At 40.3% G+C, this 18,093-nt stretch overlaps 1 protein-coding gene across 1 annotated transcript in view; it reads left to right on the top strand.

Annotated features, from left to right (window-relative positions):
* Window positions 1-18,093, top strand: part of CNTNAP5 (contactin associated protein family member 5) — an 857,380-nt gene that overhangs the window by 528,607 nt on the left and 310,680 nt on the right. The window contains exon 11 of the mRNA XM_059053215.2: window positions 9,804-9,910. Coding sequence (XP_058909198.2) covers window positions 9,804-9,910 — 107 coding nt within the window. The remainder of the gene's footprint in view (window positions 1-9,803; window positions 9,911-18,093) is intronic.

Here is an 18,093-nt window from a genome sequence, read left to right as displayed (position 1 = left end):
CATTTTGGAGGAAATTTTGGCTAGCAGATTAAACGTAAAATTTGTTACTTTCACCAAAAAGTACCCTTTAAGGTGACAAAGAGACCCACAAAAGCGGGGTATCAGAGACAGAATTCACTGCTTCAGGCTCAGCAAATGGAAGCCACTCCCAGGGATGCTCTGGGCATTGTGCAGAGCCTGATGGGAGAGCAGGGAGCAAAGAGGGGGGCGGCCAAGGTCTGGTGCTGTTCACAAAGGATGAATTTTGTAGGCAGGTTAGATTGTTCACAAGTTTATTTTTTGTTTCAAAGAGTTAGATTAAATTTCTCAGAATTGCATATTCAAATCCCTGTTGTTTAAGCTTTTTCAAAATTCAGCTTATAAAACTGTATTCTACGTATAAGTCTAGCAAGTATCAGCAATCAAGTTGCAGACTTTGAATAATGCTTAATGTCTTTTATGGATTTGATTATTTAAATGCCTTCAAGTATTGTAAACTACATTTTTTTGACTTTTTGAATTTTATTTTTTATACAGCAGGTTCTTATTAATTATCTATTTTATACATATTAGTGTATATATGTCAATCCCAATCTCCCAATTCATCCCACCACCACCACCCCCCGCCACTTTCCCCCCTCGGTGTCCATACGTTTGTTCTCTACATCTGTGTCTCTATTCCTGCCTTACAAACTAGTTCATCTGAACCATTTTTCTAGATTCCACATATATGTGTTAATAGATGATATTTGTTCTTCTCTTTCTGACTTACTTCACTCTGTATGACAGTCTCTAGATCCATCCACATCTCCACAAATGACCCAATTTATGATATGTTTTATTTACTCTCCAAGTAGTTTAATTTATGATATTAAAAAACAGAATACCAAATATTTATCAAAGTTAAATATTCAGAAACATGAACATTTAACTTTGGTGAAGTTAATTTATTTGAGATGTTCTAATAAGTAAGATTTTTAGATCTAAATCAGTTATCTTACACTTTTTAAATTGGAGTTTACAAGGCTCATACTTAAATAGGCCAAGTTCCCTTAAAAGTTATAAATATCAAATAATTATTAAGAAAATCTTTTCAAGGTTTTAATAGAATCTTGCTACAAGAAGAAAAAAAATACCTATCTCAGGCCAATTCAAAGCTCCAACTCTTGGCAGGTCCTATTTTATGAAAAAAGAAAAATTAGATATTCCTTGTTAGACATAACAAAAATAGTCAATTAATGATTATTAAACTTCTTGACTTGATGCAAGACTATTTAATGTCCTAAGTAAGCTTCCTCTTAAGGGTTACAGTCTACTGACATTGCTCTTAATCTTATTAAAATTCACTATAAATATGCTTAAAGAATTTTTTCAAAGTCAAGAATGCTAGTTTCTTCCCAGAAAGATGCATGATATAGAAGTTTCTGGAAAAGATCACCTTTGGGACCATTTTTTTTTTTTCTTTCAGTACCATATTCCTTCTTCACCCAAAAATATTACTACTAAGGCTTTGATTATCTTGAGCTGTTGATACTGAATTTACAAATTTGGGGGATTAGAAATTTTATGCCTAAAGTAGGCACTTATTATGCTGAGATGAACATGCAGACATTATCCTTGTTGGTGGTGCTCCTGGACCACTCTGGCCCCTATGCTCAGTCAAGTGCTCCACACCATTGATAGTGGGCTGGCCATGAAGTCTGTACCCTGTATTCAAAGACAAATGCATTCCTGAATGCATTTTCCATTTTGCTTAAGACTGTGATGAGTCTCTGCATTTTTCTATATTTTTGTAAGATTAGATAATTTTTAAGTTTATGTTAAATAATAGGTTAAAATTTTGAATTTTTGAATAGGCTAAAAGGCTGTGTCTGGCTTGCATTAATAACTTATAAGGCCCTTCGACCAAAAGCAGGCAGAGTCTAGAAACAATCTCATTAACTCAGACAGACTTAGCGAACACAGAAAATAGTCTTTGTTATCTGAAAATAATAAAATAAAAACAAGAGCAGAGCAGGGACAGGGGTCATTTTCTTAGCTACTTATTTAAAGATTTCACAAATTAGTAATAAAAAGTGGTTGAAGTAGAATCAAAACCTTCTTTCCCCACCCTTCACCACTGTATGAAATTTATAGAGTAAATTATATATCATATATATGATATGATATATATATGATATAGCATATCATTATGCTAATTATATAATAAATATATACTTGATTCTCTCCTGTGGATTTATTTATTCCCAATTAACCCATTTGTCATGGTCACCAAGACCTCTTCTCCCACCAAAAATGTATTTTAAGAACTCTAAACTGACAGCTCCAAGTTTGCTAACTAGTTTCTGAAATCAGCGGGAAACTGTGTGAAGCCCCCACTCCCTCTCACCCTTTGCAGAAGTGATGCTCTAAGATGCATGCTTGAAGTTCACTTTAAGGAGATAGATCACATGGCATTTGGCGGTGGAAAGACTGCACAGTGCTTGAGAGTACAGGCTTCAGTGACAGGAGGCATGGCTCCATCACTTCATACACGGACAAGTTATTTACACTCATCTTGTCTTACTATCTTCATCTGTAAAACAGAGAAAATAACACATTAAAGCTACATCTTAGGGCTTCCCTGGTGGCGCAGTGGTTGAGAATCCGCCTGCCGATGCAGGGGACACGGGTTCGTGCCCGGGTCCGGGAAGATCCCACATGCCGCGGAGCGGCTGGGCCCGTGAGCCATGGCCGCTGAGCCTGTGTGTCCGGAGCCTGTGCTCCGCAACGGGAGAGGCCACAACAGTGAGAGGCCCGCATACCACAAAAAAAAAAAAAAAAAAAAAAAAAAAAAAAAAAAAAAAAAAAAAAAAAAAAAAAAAAAAGCTACATCTCAGATGTGATCATGAACACATGTCGAAGTTTCCTTTCGAGGGGAAAGGCTTCAAGAAAGCCAAATCCACAACGTCCCAATCTTGGTGGAGATATTTTGTAGGAGACTAACCATGAATGTTTGGTTGAATGTGATTAGGTTAGTCACAAGGCTGGTTAAAGATCATTGCACTCTTTAACATCTGGTTAAAGGTAACAAGAGCTAGATGGGTAAATTGAATTTCCCAAACAGACTTTTTATCTCATTAAAACTTATCAAAAATTGTACACAGACTTATCAGGAATGCTAGACATGTCTTCAAAGGAGCACTAATTTGCATCATTTCAAAAGCATCTCCAATTTGTAGAAAATTATCTCTGTAAGTACTTCAGAGATTGTACTTACAAGTAATGAAAAGAAATTGCATCATTTACTCATAGCCTTAAAGGCCACTAAAGAGGATTGCATTCATGGTGTCCATCTTACTTCTTCCCTCCTGCACCTGGGTTTCTGTCTCCTCTCTCTAAATTGCTTCTTGCCTGTGGTTGCACAGAAGGCTCCCTTTATGTGTCTCAAGATTTCTTCACTTAAAAAAAGGTGAAGCTCTTTGTCTCCCCTCTACCCCACTCAGCTCTTATTGTGCTGCTCAGGGTCAGGAAGGTAATAGTAAAGATGAGATGATAGGCTGTGGTTAGCTGAAGAGGCTTAGCTAAATGAGGACAGCTTCGGCTGGCTATTGTACCCCAGACATATGAAGTTTATTTATTTATGCAGTCAACAGCCACTTATTGAGTGCCCACTCTGTTTACTACATTGCATACTCAGTGAACAAAATAGAAAACAACTTATGCCCTTATGGAGATTACCTTCCTTTGTGGGAAGACAGGTAACAAATCATAGGCTTAATGAATAAGCAGAGTGTATATTGTGTTAAAAGACAGGGAGTGCTAAGGGTGAAAAAGTAAGGGAGGCTGGGAAAGAGGATTGGAGGTGCTGAGTGAAGGAGAGTTGCAATTTTATTTTATATATTTTTTTAAATTGAAGTATAGTTGATTTACGATGCTGTGTTAGTTTCAGGTGTACAACAAAGTGACTCAGATATCTATCTATCTATCTATCTATCTATACACATACACACACACACACACATATATATATATACACATACACACTCATATATATATATATATATATATATATATATATATGTATGTATTCTTTTTCAGATTCTTTTCCCTTATAAGGTATTACAAAATATCGAGTATAGTTCCCTGTGCTATACAGTGGGTCCTTGTTGGTTATCTATTTTATATATAATAGTGAGTATCTGTTAATCCCATACTCCCAATTTGTCACTCCTCCCCACTTTCTCCTTTGGTAACCATAAGCTTGTGTTCTATGTCTCTGGGTCTATTTCTGCTTTGTATGTAGGTTCATTTGTATTATTTTTTGAAATCTTCCCACATATAAGTGATATCATATGATATTTGTCTTTCTCTGTCTGGCTTACTTCACTTAGTATGATAATCTCCAGGTCCATCTTTGTTGCTGCAAATGGCATTATTTTCGTATATTTTATGTCTGAGTAATATTCAATTGTGTCTATATACCACATCTTCTTTATCCATTCATCTGTCGATGAACATTTAGGTTGCTTCCATGTCTCGGCTATTGTTAATAGTGCTGCAATTAATCTGTTTTTTGTTTTTGTTTTTGTTTTTGTTTTGCAGTGATAGTAATGCATGTACCTTTTCGAATTATAGTTTTCTCCAGATAAATGTCCAGGAGTGGGATTGCAGGATCATTTAAGTAGCATGATTGTGGCAGGCTTCCTTGAGAACACCGTTTTATCAGAGACAAGAAGGAGGTGAGGAGTGGGCCATGTAGACATGTGGGGGAGAGCATCCTGGGCAAAGAGAACTTCAGTGCAAAGACCCTGACCAGGCAGCATCCCTGGTGTGTTTTAAGGACAGCAAGGAGTTCAGCATGGCTGGGGGAGATGTAGAAAAGGGAGAAGAGTAGGGATGAATTTGGAGAAGTGATGGGGGTACATATCAACAGGAACTGGTAGGTCATTTAAAGATGTTGCTTTTACCTTGATTAAAACAGAAAGCCCTTGAAGGGTTTCAATCTGGTTTAGATGTTAATAGGATCTCTCTTGCTCTTGTGTTGGGACATACTGAAGGGATCGGAGATGGAAGCTGGTAGACCAGTTGGCTGATGATCACAGTTGTTCAGGCAAGAGATGCTGTTGACTCAGACCAGAGTGGTAGCAGGAGGTGATGAGAAGTGGTCAGATGCAGAACAGATTCTAAAAGCAGAGCCAGAGACATGTACTCATCCCTCAGATGAGGGCTGTGAGGGAAGGGGGGGACTTGCAAGTGTTGGGGTCTGGAGAGTGCTAAGTATGGAGTTGCCCTCCTCTGATAGTGAAGGATGTGAGTAGAGAACTTGGGGGGCAGGAGGTGAAGTATGAGATCAGAAATTCAGGTTTGGACATGCAGTTTGAAACATCTGCAGTTTGAAACATCTGACACCCAAGTGGAACTTTGAAGCAGGCAGCTGGATTTATGGGTCTGGCATTCAGGAGAGAAGACTGAACTTGAAATATAAATTTGGAAGCTACTGGCATGGAAAATCATGAGATTTACAATGACTGTTCTCAGTAATCTGATCTTCGTTTAAGAGAAGCCAAAAATTCATATTGATTCTTTGAAACTTTGTAAATTATAAACATACTGACTATATTTTCCAAAACTATGTTGATTCCCCCCACTTTCTTAATGCTTTTCCCAGGGTTGATCTGCTCCAGCTGGAAACTTGTGCTTGGCCTCAGTGAAAGCTAAGTTAGGGAAAGAACCACTCCGATCTTTCTCAAGGAAAATGGCAGGGGTCCCTTGGTTCTTCCTAATGCCCAGGGGGGCAAAGTGTATTTGGCAGAAAATATGCTTGCCAGGATGCTTGAAACTGGACTCTAGTCTTTGGAGTAGGTCAATCTCTCAGTATTCTATAAAATACTCTCTTCTTTGAAGCAGCTTATCTAACTGTCTTCCTTGCTGTGCATCTTTAAGGAGAAACATTTTCTTTTCCTTCATATCTGCCTGCGAACAAGAAATCACACCACCTAACAACTGTGAGCCAGAGCCTTATGCCACAGAAGGCTGGACAGGACCATTAATGAGGTCCGTGGGCCTCTCCGGACAACTCTTCCTCCCACCTCATCTCTTACCTGGATGGTCCACAGCTCCAACTAGCAATGAGCCTTCTCTTTTGGAAGAAGTTTTGATTTCGGGGAAAATTATACATTCTCATATAAAACTCGTATAACACTTTTGTCCCTGTTATATTTTTTTTCTTTTCTCCTTCCATTCCTAATTCTTTTCTGCCTTTTCTTCAACTCTTTCATTCATCTCCCTTCAAATTATGCACATCCTACTTTTAGAAATACGCAAACAGCTTCTGATGCATGTGCCCTGCTCTCTGAGTCCTTGCTGGCACACATCATGATGCTTCTTTGGGCTTCTGAAGAGTATGACATCAACAGTTGTGTTTATGCTGAAAGCTCTGTTTATTAAACATCGTACACCACAAGAAGGCACATCTGATTCAGCTACCTATGAGAAATATCATTAGGATTTTAGAAGATAGTTTTTCAGCATGATTATCTTGCAGCAAATTGAATTCAGTGCCTTACACCTAAGATTGTCACTGTCCTCACACTTAAAGAGTTCTATTCACTTACGTGGTTCCACACTGACCTCTTTCTGTGTTCATGTCTCAAGTGCTCAGTGTATACCAAGTAGAGAGAAAAAGAAACAAAACACCAGTTAAAATGAACTGATTAAAGAATATGGAAATTATACTCCTAAAACTGCCCTTTTAAAATAAGCCAGTTGGGGTTACACATCTTTTATTTTGAGTGTCTACTTTACAAATGAGTTTTTCTAATCACAGTGTGCGTTGAACCAAAATGAACCAAGCTCAAAGGCAGCCCTGTAAGTATTCATTCAATTTTTTCTCCTTCTAGGAATATTAGATGTTTTTCTTTCCCCAACTACTCTTTTTCCCTCTCAGAAATACATCATTTTTTTTTTGAGTGACCATAAACAAATGAATTTCTAGCCTACATATCCGTTGGTAAATTGAGTTTAGTAACACTGTAATACAAGGTCTGTGTGAGGGTTTCTAAATATGTTCAAAGTACCCAGCTAGTCCTTATACTTTTCCACAAGATCCCTCCCCCTACACGCTCCACTTAGCTTGGCAATATTGAGTTTTAAAAATATTTTAAAGTGTAAAATTGTAAGGAAAAATGTGTTTCTATTGCTGTTTGTATTTATAGGATGCTGATTTACAAAAAGTTAAGATTGTTCGTTGGAAATAAGAGAATCCCAACTCAAGCTAGCCTGAATAAATAGGGGGCTTTCCCAGAAAGATCTTGGGTTGTCTCACAGAATCTAAGCTAGATTAAAACATCCAGCCCTCAGAAAGTTCAGGGATGCAACCTAATCTTGGAAACAGCAGAGATCCGCTGTACAAATATTGTCAGGATTCTCTCCATCTGTCTTTTCTGCTGCATCCTGGACCTCAGCAGTTTTTTTTTCTCTCTCTTTTTCACTGCAGATAAACTTTCTTCTCGTGGCTGAAAACATGGCCAATGAGAACTTCAGCGTTTTTATTTTATAGCTGCAGTCATCAAAAAAGGGGCTGATCTGAACTTTCTTGGTGCCAAAACCAAAAGAACTATAGGATAACTACCTACTGACCTGGCTTTGCTCAGCTGTCCATCTTTAAAGCAATTAACTTTTTGTTGGTGGAGGGAGGGGAACAGTAATACCATTGTTTGTCAGTCATGGAATCTGACTTGTGTGTGTGTGTGTGTGTGTGTGTGTGTGTGTGTGTGTGTGTCATTGGGGGAGGGGAGTGGGATGGGGTGGGATAGAGCAGCCATAGACATGTCATGTAAGAATTTGAGAGGTTCAGAGAGGAAAGATTTTGAGGAAAGTACACTGCAGGAGAAGCAGTATTCAGAAACCAGGAGCTCTGGATGCAAAAGAAGAAAAGGTATGGAGGAGGGTGGGCCTTCACAGGCTCTCTATCAGGGCACACCCAGAGGCAGAGGTTCTTGCTTGGATTTTGTTCATGAGGACACTGATGCTTCAAGTTTATCTAACTTCCCCACCGCACAAGGTTACTGGTGGCGGGGGGTGGGGGGGCAGAAACCTGTGGTTTGTCTGAGTAACAAGCCTGTTTCTTTTCCACCAAGCTGGGTGGGGGGATCCAGAGGAAAGGTAGAATTTGGAGTACGGAAGGGCTCATTTTGGGGTCTATGTATTGATTGGTTGGATTTTGTGATCATGTTCCAGAGCGGAATTACTGGGTCTCTTTCCCCCCCTTTGTTCTGTGTTTTTAAGCCCTAGCTGGACACCACGGAGTTATCAAAAGGCTTTTCCCAAACAGAAGCCCTGTCAGCACAACAGTGTGTTTGCTGTGCTGAGCAGAACATTTCCAATAATATGTCTGGACATATGCAGGAATATTAGTTTCTGGCCTTTGAAACAATCATTGCTGGAGGGTTTCCTACCTATGTAGGACGCGTAGGGTAAATCATCTTACTTTTCCTTGCCTGACATTTTTGGAGGCTGCACAATGAACCCTTTTGTTGCATTACACCACTTCCGTGATTTCGCTGTTTCTACCCTGTCCCTGTTGAAATTCATGAGATTTTACTTTTCCCGTAAAGATTGTTTTCAAAAATTTCACTGTTTAGCATTGCTCGTACTCTTAATCTTATTTGTTATACATATTGAGCACTTGCCTCATTATTTTTTTAGGAGAACAGTACCCAGGGTGTAGAGATTTTAAATCATGTATGTAAGAGATGAAGAGAATTACCCAAAGACACCCTGTAGTATATTGCTGAGCTGGGATTTGTGTTCAGACATATGTAACCCTGAAGTCTGTGATCTTTGTCCAGAAGAAATGACTGCTGCCTTCACTCCCCTTAGCCCAAGTGACACTTAACGTTTGTCCTTGTTATTTTTGCAGTAGAAAATGTTTGTTTTACTTCATTGTGGCCGTGCTTCATATCTTGAATTTTCACTTAATCCAGCCCCAGTCTGTTTTAATCCTTTCTGCTAACATCATTTGTAGTAGCTTTATGATAGCCCATTAATATTATGTACTACAACTTTCCTAAGAAATCGTCTCATGTTGGAAACTTACATGGATTCATCACGGCATCATTGTGAATAACAATAATTAGCACACATAGTTTTATGTTTTGAAATACGTCCTAAAGATAGAGCCATCTACGGGTGATTTCTGGGTTAACTTATATGAACGTTTCAGAGAGTTTTTAAAGTGTATGGTGAAAGTATTTTTCAGAATAGTCATACTGTTTTCATTATAAGTAGTAAAGGCCTCATTTTAAGGGTGTTATTGGCTCTGTTAATAATTATAGAATTTCCTAGTATGTTAACTGAACAGATACCATCTTTTCTAATTCATGGGGAGTTTAAAATAGATTCCTGGCCGTCACCCAAAAGAGAAGCAGGATTATGACCTCAATTATTCGCCCCTTTCCCCTTTCCTTTAAAAATGCAAAACCTTTTCAAAATGCAAAATTACATCTTTGTCTATTTTCTTCTACAGTAAGTGAAAAACCTTACACGTTCTGACCACTTCAAATTAACTTTAAGTCAATGAACATGTGCCCGAATGTTGCAATGTTTTATTTAATTGCCTAAATCAGCCCTGAGCCTTTCTTTGCCCAGTAGTATCAGGTGGACCCACCTCTTGTGGTGAAACCATTGTCTTATGTCCACGTATTCAAGTGTCACTCAGGAATGGGAGTATAGCAGACCAATTTCTACCATTAATTCTTGTAGTTGGATATAAGATGTTTTTGTTTTTCCCCTTATTTCAACTGATTTGGTTTATTTTGTTTGATTTTGCTCCATCTCTCAAGGTGTTTGCCAAACTACTGTGAACACGGAGGAAGCTGCTCCCAGTCTTGGATGACCTTCTCCTGTAACTGCAGTGACACAGGTTACGTGGGCGCCACGTGCCATAACTGTGAGTAGACTCATGCCAGCCCACAGTAGAATGGGCAAAAATCTACGAATATCGGGAATAATGTCAGGATATATTCAACATGGGGTGGGCATGTTTTATTCATTCCTTCAGTGTGTGTTCCTTTTTTTAAAAAAATTTTTTGGCTGCGTTCAGTCTTCATTGCTGTGCGCGGGCTTTCTCTAGTTGCTGCGAGTGTGGGCTTCTCTTTGTTGTGGTGCGGGGGCTTCTCACTGCAGTGGCTTCTCTTGTTGCAGAGCACAGGCTCTAGGCGTGCAAGCTTCAGTAGTTGCAACACGCGGCCTCAATAGTTGTGGCTCTCGGGCTCAGTAGTTGCGGCTCACCAGCTCTAGAGTGCAGGCTCAGTAGTTGTGGCACATGGCCTTAGTCACTCCACGGCATGTGGGATCTTCCTGGACCAGGGCTCGAACCCATGTCCCCTGTATTGACAGGCGGATTCTTAACCACTGCGCCACCAGGGAAGTTCCCAATGTGTGTTTCTTGAGAGCATACTCTATGCCAAACACTGTGGTGAGCATAGAGGATGCACGGATACAAAGCCGTATCATCATGAAGCTTAAGGTCTACCAGGAAGACAGACAGGAAATAGGATAAGTGTTGAGGGAGAGGAAAGACCAGGTGCTGTAGGCACACAAAGAAGAGCTCTGAAGTCAAGTGCATTGTCTAGATGGGCTGAGTTAGGCTGTGCGATAAACAACCTGCATCTCGGTGGCGTAAGTAATGAACAGTTGAGTCATGCCTGCGTTACCTGCATATCACAGGTCTGCAGGGGACCCTCTTCCAAAGGTGTTCTTATTCTGGGAAGCTGACAGAGACTCCATCATCTGGAATGTTGCCCTGTCAGGGAGAGGGATGCACGAGGAAACGTGTGTTTTTAAAAGCTTCTACCTGGAAGTTTCTACTTGGACGCTTCTACCTGGAAGTGGCAAATGTTACTTCCACTCACGGAATCATTGGCCACATAAAGTCCCATGAGCAGCTAACTTCAAGAGGGTAGGAAGTGTCATCTTCCCATGGTATCTGAGACAATAGAACCAGCATATTGGTGATAAGTACTGACAATGTCTGTGTGTTCATGTTGGAGAAGCTTCAGATAGAAGGTTTGAGCTGATCTCATGATAGGAATGTGGCAGACAAGGAAAAGAAAAAAGGAAACTGAAACTGCAAGTAGTTTCACATGGCGGGAGAGTTCGGACAGTAAGTGGTAAGAAAGGAAGCAGGAAGTGAGGAACCTGGAGCACACAGAGAATAAGGGGAGAGGAGGAAAAAGTAAAGGAAGAACAGGAGCGCCACGATTTCCGTAATTCGATAGTCCTGTCAGGGTCACCAAACAAAAAAAACACATGAAAAAATAGAGAAGGTTTGCCATTTGGAGAATTGTATGTCACACCGTGTGAAATGAACTGTAAGTTTAACTGACAAAGATGTAATTGGAAGGTGCTGGCGATAGTTGTAGGAGATTTCACAGAAAATGTGAACTTCTAAATTGACTTAGAAGGTAGAGAAGTGGGAGAAGGGCCTTCTAGAATAATGTAAGAGCCAACAAGGCTGGACCTTTTCTGAGGACTTCAGGGAGACTGTCACTCAGGGCCAGATCTCACCTGTTTTCCTTAAGTCCCTGCTGTTCCTGGCATGGCACTCAGAATGCAGAAAGGGAATGGTAGATGCCAGCTGGGCTAGAATCAGACTCTGATCCAGGATGAACAGCGCTGATGCTCTCATCCCTGCAGATCTCTCAGCCATTCTGTGGCCTCTTCTATGCCTTGTAATGTAACATTCACCAATGGTGACCACAGAGGAGGCTAAGCAAATCAGAGAAGAAATAGCCCATTGGCCATCATGAGATGACATTATTACTGTTAGTTGCCTGTAGAAGTGAAAAACACTGTCTGGCTTTATAATGATATAACTTACTTAAAATTTTCTATTTAGAGATTTGGAACAGTGAACAACGGACTGAGAGAGATTAGATTTAATTTTTAGCAAACTCTTATACTTGAACAAGGACATAATTTTAACACTCCGGAGCTTGTTTTCTCACAGATCCTGTAAAGGAAAACTAAAAAAATCTTGTGGACCATTTTAAGGCTAAAATTACAAGTTTTTATTTAAGATTCTCAATTAATACCAATCTATAATTTTTTGTAAAATTAATTAATTAATTTTTGACTGTTGGGTCTTCGTTGCTGCATGTGGGCTTTCTCTAGTTGCAGCAAGCTGGGGCTACTCTTCATTGCAGTGCACGGGCTTCTCACTGCGGTGGCTTCTCTTGTTGTGGAGCACAGGCTCTAGGCACACGGGCTTCAGTAGTTGTGGCATGCAGGCTCAGTAGTTGTGGCGCACAGGCTTAGTTGCTCTGCGGCATGCGGGATCTTCCCGGACCAGGGCCCGAACACGTGTCCCCTGCATTGGCAGGCGGATTCTTAACCACTGCACCACCAGGGAAACCCCCAATCTGTAAATGTGAGTCCAGTTCCAGAACTATTATCCCTAAACAGCCAAGAACAACATATACTTGGACAGATATATTGTAGGACACAGACAGGACTGTCCAGATTGTATGGACAATGCTCTTATAAGAACCTCAGAGGCAACCAGAGTGGCCATCAGTTTACTAGTGAGATGAGAGAAACTTGAAGATTTAAGTCAAAACTATCCAAATACTGGCCAAATCATATGATAACATTCCTATGATTTGTAAAGCTAATTCTCTTCACTTTCTCCTAAAGTAATTTAATATTTTGAGAAGTTCATCTCTTTGGATGCTCTCCTCCTTTAAATTTATCCATCCATCATGCTAAAAATAGATTTCCAACTCTATAAAAAAAAGCGTGAACTTAAAAGTCGATGGATGCGAGGTGCTGACTTTTAAAGGAACACTGTCAAAGTTGATGATCAGGAAACTTAACATACCAAGCCTTAAAAATCTCATTCTCTTTGTATCCCCCTTTCTGTGACATTACTCAGGGTCTATACCATGGGCTGCAACACTGTGAAACCCCTCCTTCCCTTCTGGGCACCCAGCCAGGACAGATCAGCGGTGCTTGGTTGGCTGTGAGGTTTGGATGCCTATGCAATTCAAGAATTTGTCTCCCTTTAACTAATCCCTCCTCCTCCCCCTAGCTGGGTGAGGAGCACTGTTTTGCGTCACGTGTGTAAATTGAGTAAATCAAGTCATGCTTTCCTGCCTTCAGAAAGTCTGTGTCCCGAATGTAGGGCATCAGAAATGAGAGCTGCTAAAATACAGAAAACAGAACAGAGGATCCCCTCGGGTAAAAGCCAAACAAGCAAATTCACAAACCTGCTAGTGTGGAAATGGCAATGCCCTTGGTGTGTTGGGCTTTAATTCCTTGAAACAGTCATGCACAATCAGAAGAGTCGATGCAAGACCTTTAGATTTGTAAGACATTTATAACGATACTTAAAAATCGTAATTTCTTGACTACTGGTCTTTTGTCTTTTCGTGCTCTTTGGGATTAGTTTGGTTTTTTTCATTCTTGGTACATCCTAGTACACGTGAACCAATAGAGCTGACTAAGGACAGAGATAATTCGCTTCCTTCTATTTAGCTTTGTGGATAAGAGAGGGGTCTGGCTGAGGAGGAGGGTATGATGAACTCTGAGGAATGGTACAGTGGGAATTCCCAAAGTCCTTAAACATGGTAGGTTGCTGTTAAAATTAGATAAGTCATCATTGCATTTCAATTTTCTTTCCTCCTTACCTGATGACATATAAAGAACTTCGGTACACAAGTTATGTTACTTTTCAAACACACTTGGTTCAAAGCCTCCTGCTTAACAAGATATGATGATTATGTGGGCAATTCCTCTCCGATCTGTGGCAGCTTCCCCACAGAAGAGGGAAATATGAGACCATCACTTATCCCATGAACTGACGTTAAACATAATGTCTGTAAGTTGCTTTGGTCAGCAGTTTTCTCCCCTAAGTTGTATCCTATTTGCCAGAGGGAAAACTGAAGGTAAAATAATGTTTTCAGTCCTGGCAACCCACCCAGTGATCAGATCCTTCCGATCACCAGAGCTGGTTATTGGTTTTCTAAAATGTGCAAGTTTAGAAGGTTGTGTAATTGAAGCCAAACTACTGAGTACTCAAGGTATATCTTGGCCCTGGTATATTATGAATCCAAGTTAAGATTAAAAGGAAGAGGTTTTGTTATGGGAGCTTAATCATAGATTAGTCTACAACATAATGATAAAGTGAGGTGGGCATTATTATTCTCCCCATTTTATAGATGAGCCCAGAAGGTTACGTATCTTCTTCAAGGTAACATATGTAGCAAATGAAGGAGCTGGGATTTAAATAGAGGGAATATGGCTGTGATGCAAGATAAGCCCTGTATCTTATTTCCTTTCTCAAATAACAAAGACATTTTGCAAACCTCTGTATATGAACTTAGTGATGGGACATTCATGACATCTTTCATACTGCTTGAGACCCAGTAGGATATTGTGATACCAGATAGAAAATGCAGTCCTAGAAGACTGAGAGGTGAGAATTTTTTTGTGTTCTAGAATAATCATGAAATCATCCTGGAGGGAAGTAGGTTGAGTCAGCACTTGAAAGACAGCTCAAATTAAAATGGATAAAAAGACGAGGGAAGCCTATTGAAAACAGAGGTTGCCAAGAGCCAAGGTATGATGGTAGAATATATATGCTGTGATTTGGGATAATGCAGATGTCTGCCTGGCTCAAGAAAGGGAAAATAGCTCATTTCATTCCTTCCTGAAGCCCAAGTGGTATTCCCATAAAGCACTTTCCCCTAGGGGAAATCTGAGCTCACTTCCCTTCATTACCAAAGCTTTTCACACGTTATTGCAGTATCTATAAATATGACTTTAATGACTGCCTAATAAATAGTCTATTTAATGACTTCTTGTTTTTATTCAACCATTTTAATCTTTTGCTGGGTGGGGGATGAGGAGCCCTGTGTTGTTTCCAAATATTTATTATTCTAACCAATACCACAGTGGGCATCTGTGTGCTTAAATAAATTTTAACCCCACGTGTTCCATTGTTTTCTTGAACTGGGCATAAGAATGGCATATTTGAGTCAAAGATTACGAATCATTTCAAGGATCTTGATTCATATTTCAACTAGCTTTCCTAAAGTCTTGCTACAGTTTATACTCTGATCACTATTTTTTGAGATATCTTGTTTCACCTTCTAAGCCAGAATTGTTTACTATATGTTATAAAACTATTTTACGTGTTTTTACTAAAACATTTGCATACTTTAAAAATTTATTTATTTAGCTATTTATTTATGGCTGCATTGGGTCTTCGTTGCTGCCCATGGGCTTTCTCTAGTTGCGGTGAGCGGGGGCTACTCTTCCTTGCGGTGCTCGGGCTTCTCATTGCGGTGGCTTCTCTTGTTGAGGAGCACGGGCTCTAGGCGTGCGGGCTTCAGTAGTTGTGACACGTGGGCTTAGTTGCTCTGCGGCATGTGGGATCCTCCCAGACCAGGGCTCAAACCCATGTCCCCTGCATTGGCAGGTGGATTCTTAACCACCGTGCCACCAGGGAAGTCCCATAAAACATTTGCATATTGATATGGAAATTACTATGGGCCCTCATGATGAATTCCAGACGAAGAAAAAGGTTTTATAGGTGAATTATGCAGTAGGAATTACAGAACTGTATTTAATCATTCAACAAGTATGTACCTTTTGAAAGCACATCTGATGTCAGTAACCAGGCAGCTGACAGTGACTCTCACCTTGGGCGGACTCAGTAAGGACCCAAGTACCTACTCCTCCTCTTCCACATGTCTCCTCATGAGTGGGACTGTCCTTGATCTCCTCAGTAGGGTCACATTCACATGGACCCTTTTCCGGGGCCTCTTCACCGTTTCTCAGCCTTTGCAAATCCCTTTTTACCATGTAGGCTCTCCGATACCCTAACAATGCCTTTCAGCTCACTTTTCAGCTTGTCAAGAAAATATCTGCTTTCCTCCTCTCCCAAACTTGATGTACTGCCTCCCCCATTGGGCAATGAATAGCCAGGTATTGATTGGGAGCATATCAAGTTGTCTGGCGATCAGCCTCTAAGGTAGCCATCATAGAGGGATAACACTTTAGCTATTTTAGCAGTAGGTAAATGGTCCTCTCACTGCATGATATTTCATGGTTGAAATGAAAGGTTAGAGAGGGTAGGGGATTCTGGTAATAAGAGGTTTATTTAAAAGCAGGACTCATATCTCGTTGCTCAGGTCAACTCATATCCTAATATTATTCTGTGGGTTTCCTATCAAGATCTAAAGAAAAATCATCTCCAGGGTTAACCCTGAATGCCATCAGCAGCTGTTCTAAGCTGCAACTAGCTACCTAAAGTAGAAGAAGAAAAACAAAAACAGTAATGCTTTTTTAAATCTTTTTTATTTTATATTGGAGTATAGTTGATTAACAATGCTGTGTTAGTTTCGGGTGTACAACAAAGTGATTCAGTTATACATGTACATGTATCTGTTCTTTTTCAAATTCTTTTCCCAATTAGGTTATTACAGAACATTGAGCAGAGTTCCCTGTACTCTACAGTAGGAATGAATCATTGAATCCACTCCCTGCTTCCTTTTATGGACACTAGTCTTTGGTGTCATCATTACTTTTATTCATGTTAACTCCCCCACTGAGACTGTAAACTCATTTAGGAGAGGAACTGTGTCTTGCTTACATCTGTACTAACCATATCTAAAGAACTGGTGACATCCAGGGCATATCATGCAATTGGTGAGACAGACAGTTATGCAGAAAAAGATAACTCTTTGTGCCATCAAATGGGGACTCTTTAAGGACAGGATGGTGTCTGAATCTTCTCTGTGTCCCCAACCCTTTGTCTAATCCCTGACACATCGTAGGTATCTGCTGTTGGCTGTATACACGGATGGATAAACCAGATAGGAGCACACAGTAATGTGGAGTTACTGGGGTAAGGGCACTGTCCCTTTCTGGGGGAGGTGAGAAGGTTTTCACAATAGTTGACATTTGAGCAGAAGCTTGAAGGATGAGAAAGAACAAGGGACACAAGGGACACAAAAGACAGAGACACATGAAGTGTCGTGCAGCAGGGCGTACTATGAGCTGCTTAGCACAGTTGGAATCTAAGGTGAAATGGAGGAAAGGAGAGTCAGGATTGGCAGACAGAAGAGAAGATGGGTGTTTCATTGAGAAGGAGCTTGTTTCTCTGTTGAGCACCTAGGAGCCAGCCACAGTTTCTTGGTTTTGTTTTAATGCTGAGAATTGACTTGCTAATATATATTTCGTTGTTTGTTTTTTTATTTAGTAAGTTCTTTTTGGGACTCTAACTGTGATAGTATTGTAGAGCATGCACTGAAGTTGGAAGACAACTTAATATTGGGTGCAAGGGTCCAGGTTGGGTGTGTGTTGGGTGTAAGGAAGAGACACGATGCTATCTGCAATTATGTGAGCAGCAAATAATGAGAGTCAGAGCAAGCTAGAAAGAAGGGACCTGACTTGAAAGGCATATCTAACATTGGATCAAACAGACTTGGAGACAAATCGAATACAGCAGAGAGAAGGATGGCTTGTAGCTTTGTAGCTTGGAAGACTTCATGAATGAAGGATGTAGTGACTAAGTCCCCAGGTCGCTCTGGGCCTGACAGTCTCACATCAAATCCAGGCTCTACAACTTACAAGATGTACAACCTAGGGTGAATTATGTGAGTGCTGTGTGCTGTAATGTCCTCGTTTGTGATATGTGGCTAGTAATAGCAGCCACGTAATGGAAATATCATGAGGATTAAATAAAAGGATTCCCATAAAGTATTTAGCCTCGTGCCTGGCAAATGCAAAGCCCCTGATCCATGTCAGCTACCATTTGAACAGGTGGAAGGCATGCAGACCGAGGCAAAGACTTAGCAGATGAAATCTTCAGTTCAGTTGGGGGCATGATGTTTGCCTGGAGAGATGTTACCTATGCAGAAGTACTTGGACATCCCAGAGTCAGGTCTCGGGGTGAAGATCATGATCACTGGGTGTATAGTTGCTGAAGCCTTTTGAATAGTTGAAATCAATTAGATATGGTGGGCCAAAGGTGGAAACTGCCAAGTAAAATGTTTTAAGGAGCTCAAGAAGAGATACGATTGAGACACAACTAAGAAGGAAGTGTGAGGAAAGAAAAAGGAAGAA

The sequence above is a fragment of the Kogia breviceps genome, chromosome 2, assembly GCF_026419965.1.
Source record: "Kogia breviceps isolate mKogBre1 chromosome 2, mKogBre1 haplotype 1, whole genome shotgun sequence".
NCBI classification, from domain to species: Eukaryota; Metazoa; Chordata; class Mammalia; order Artiodactyla; family Physeteridae; genus Kogia; species Kogia breviceps.
The sequence above is the reverse complement of the archived record's forward strand: the minus strand, read 5'-3'. Positions and strand labels throughout refer to the sequence as shown.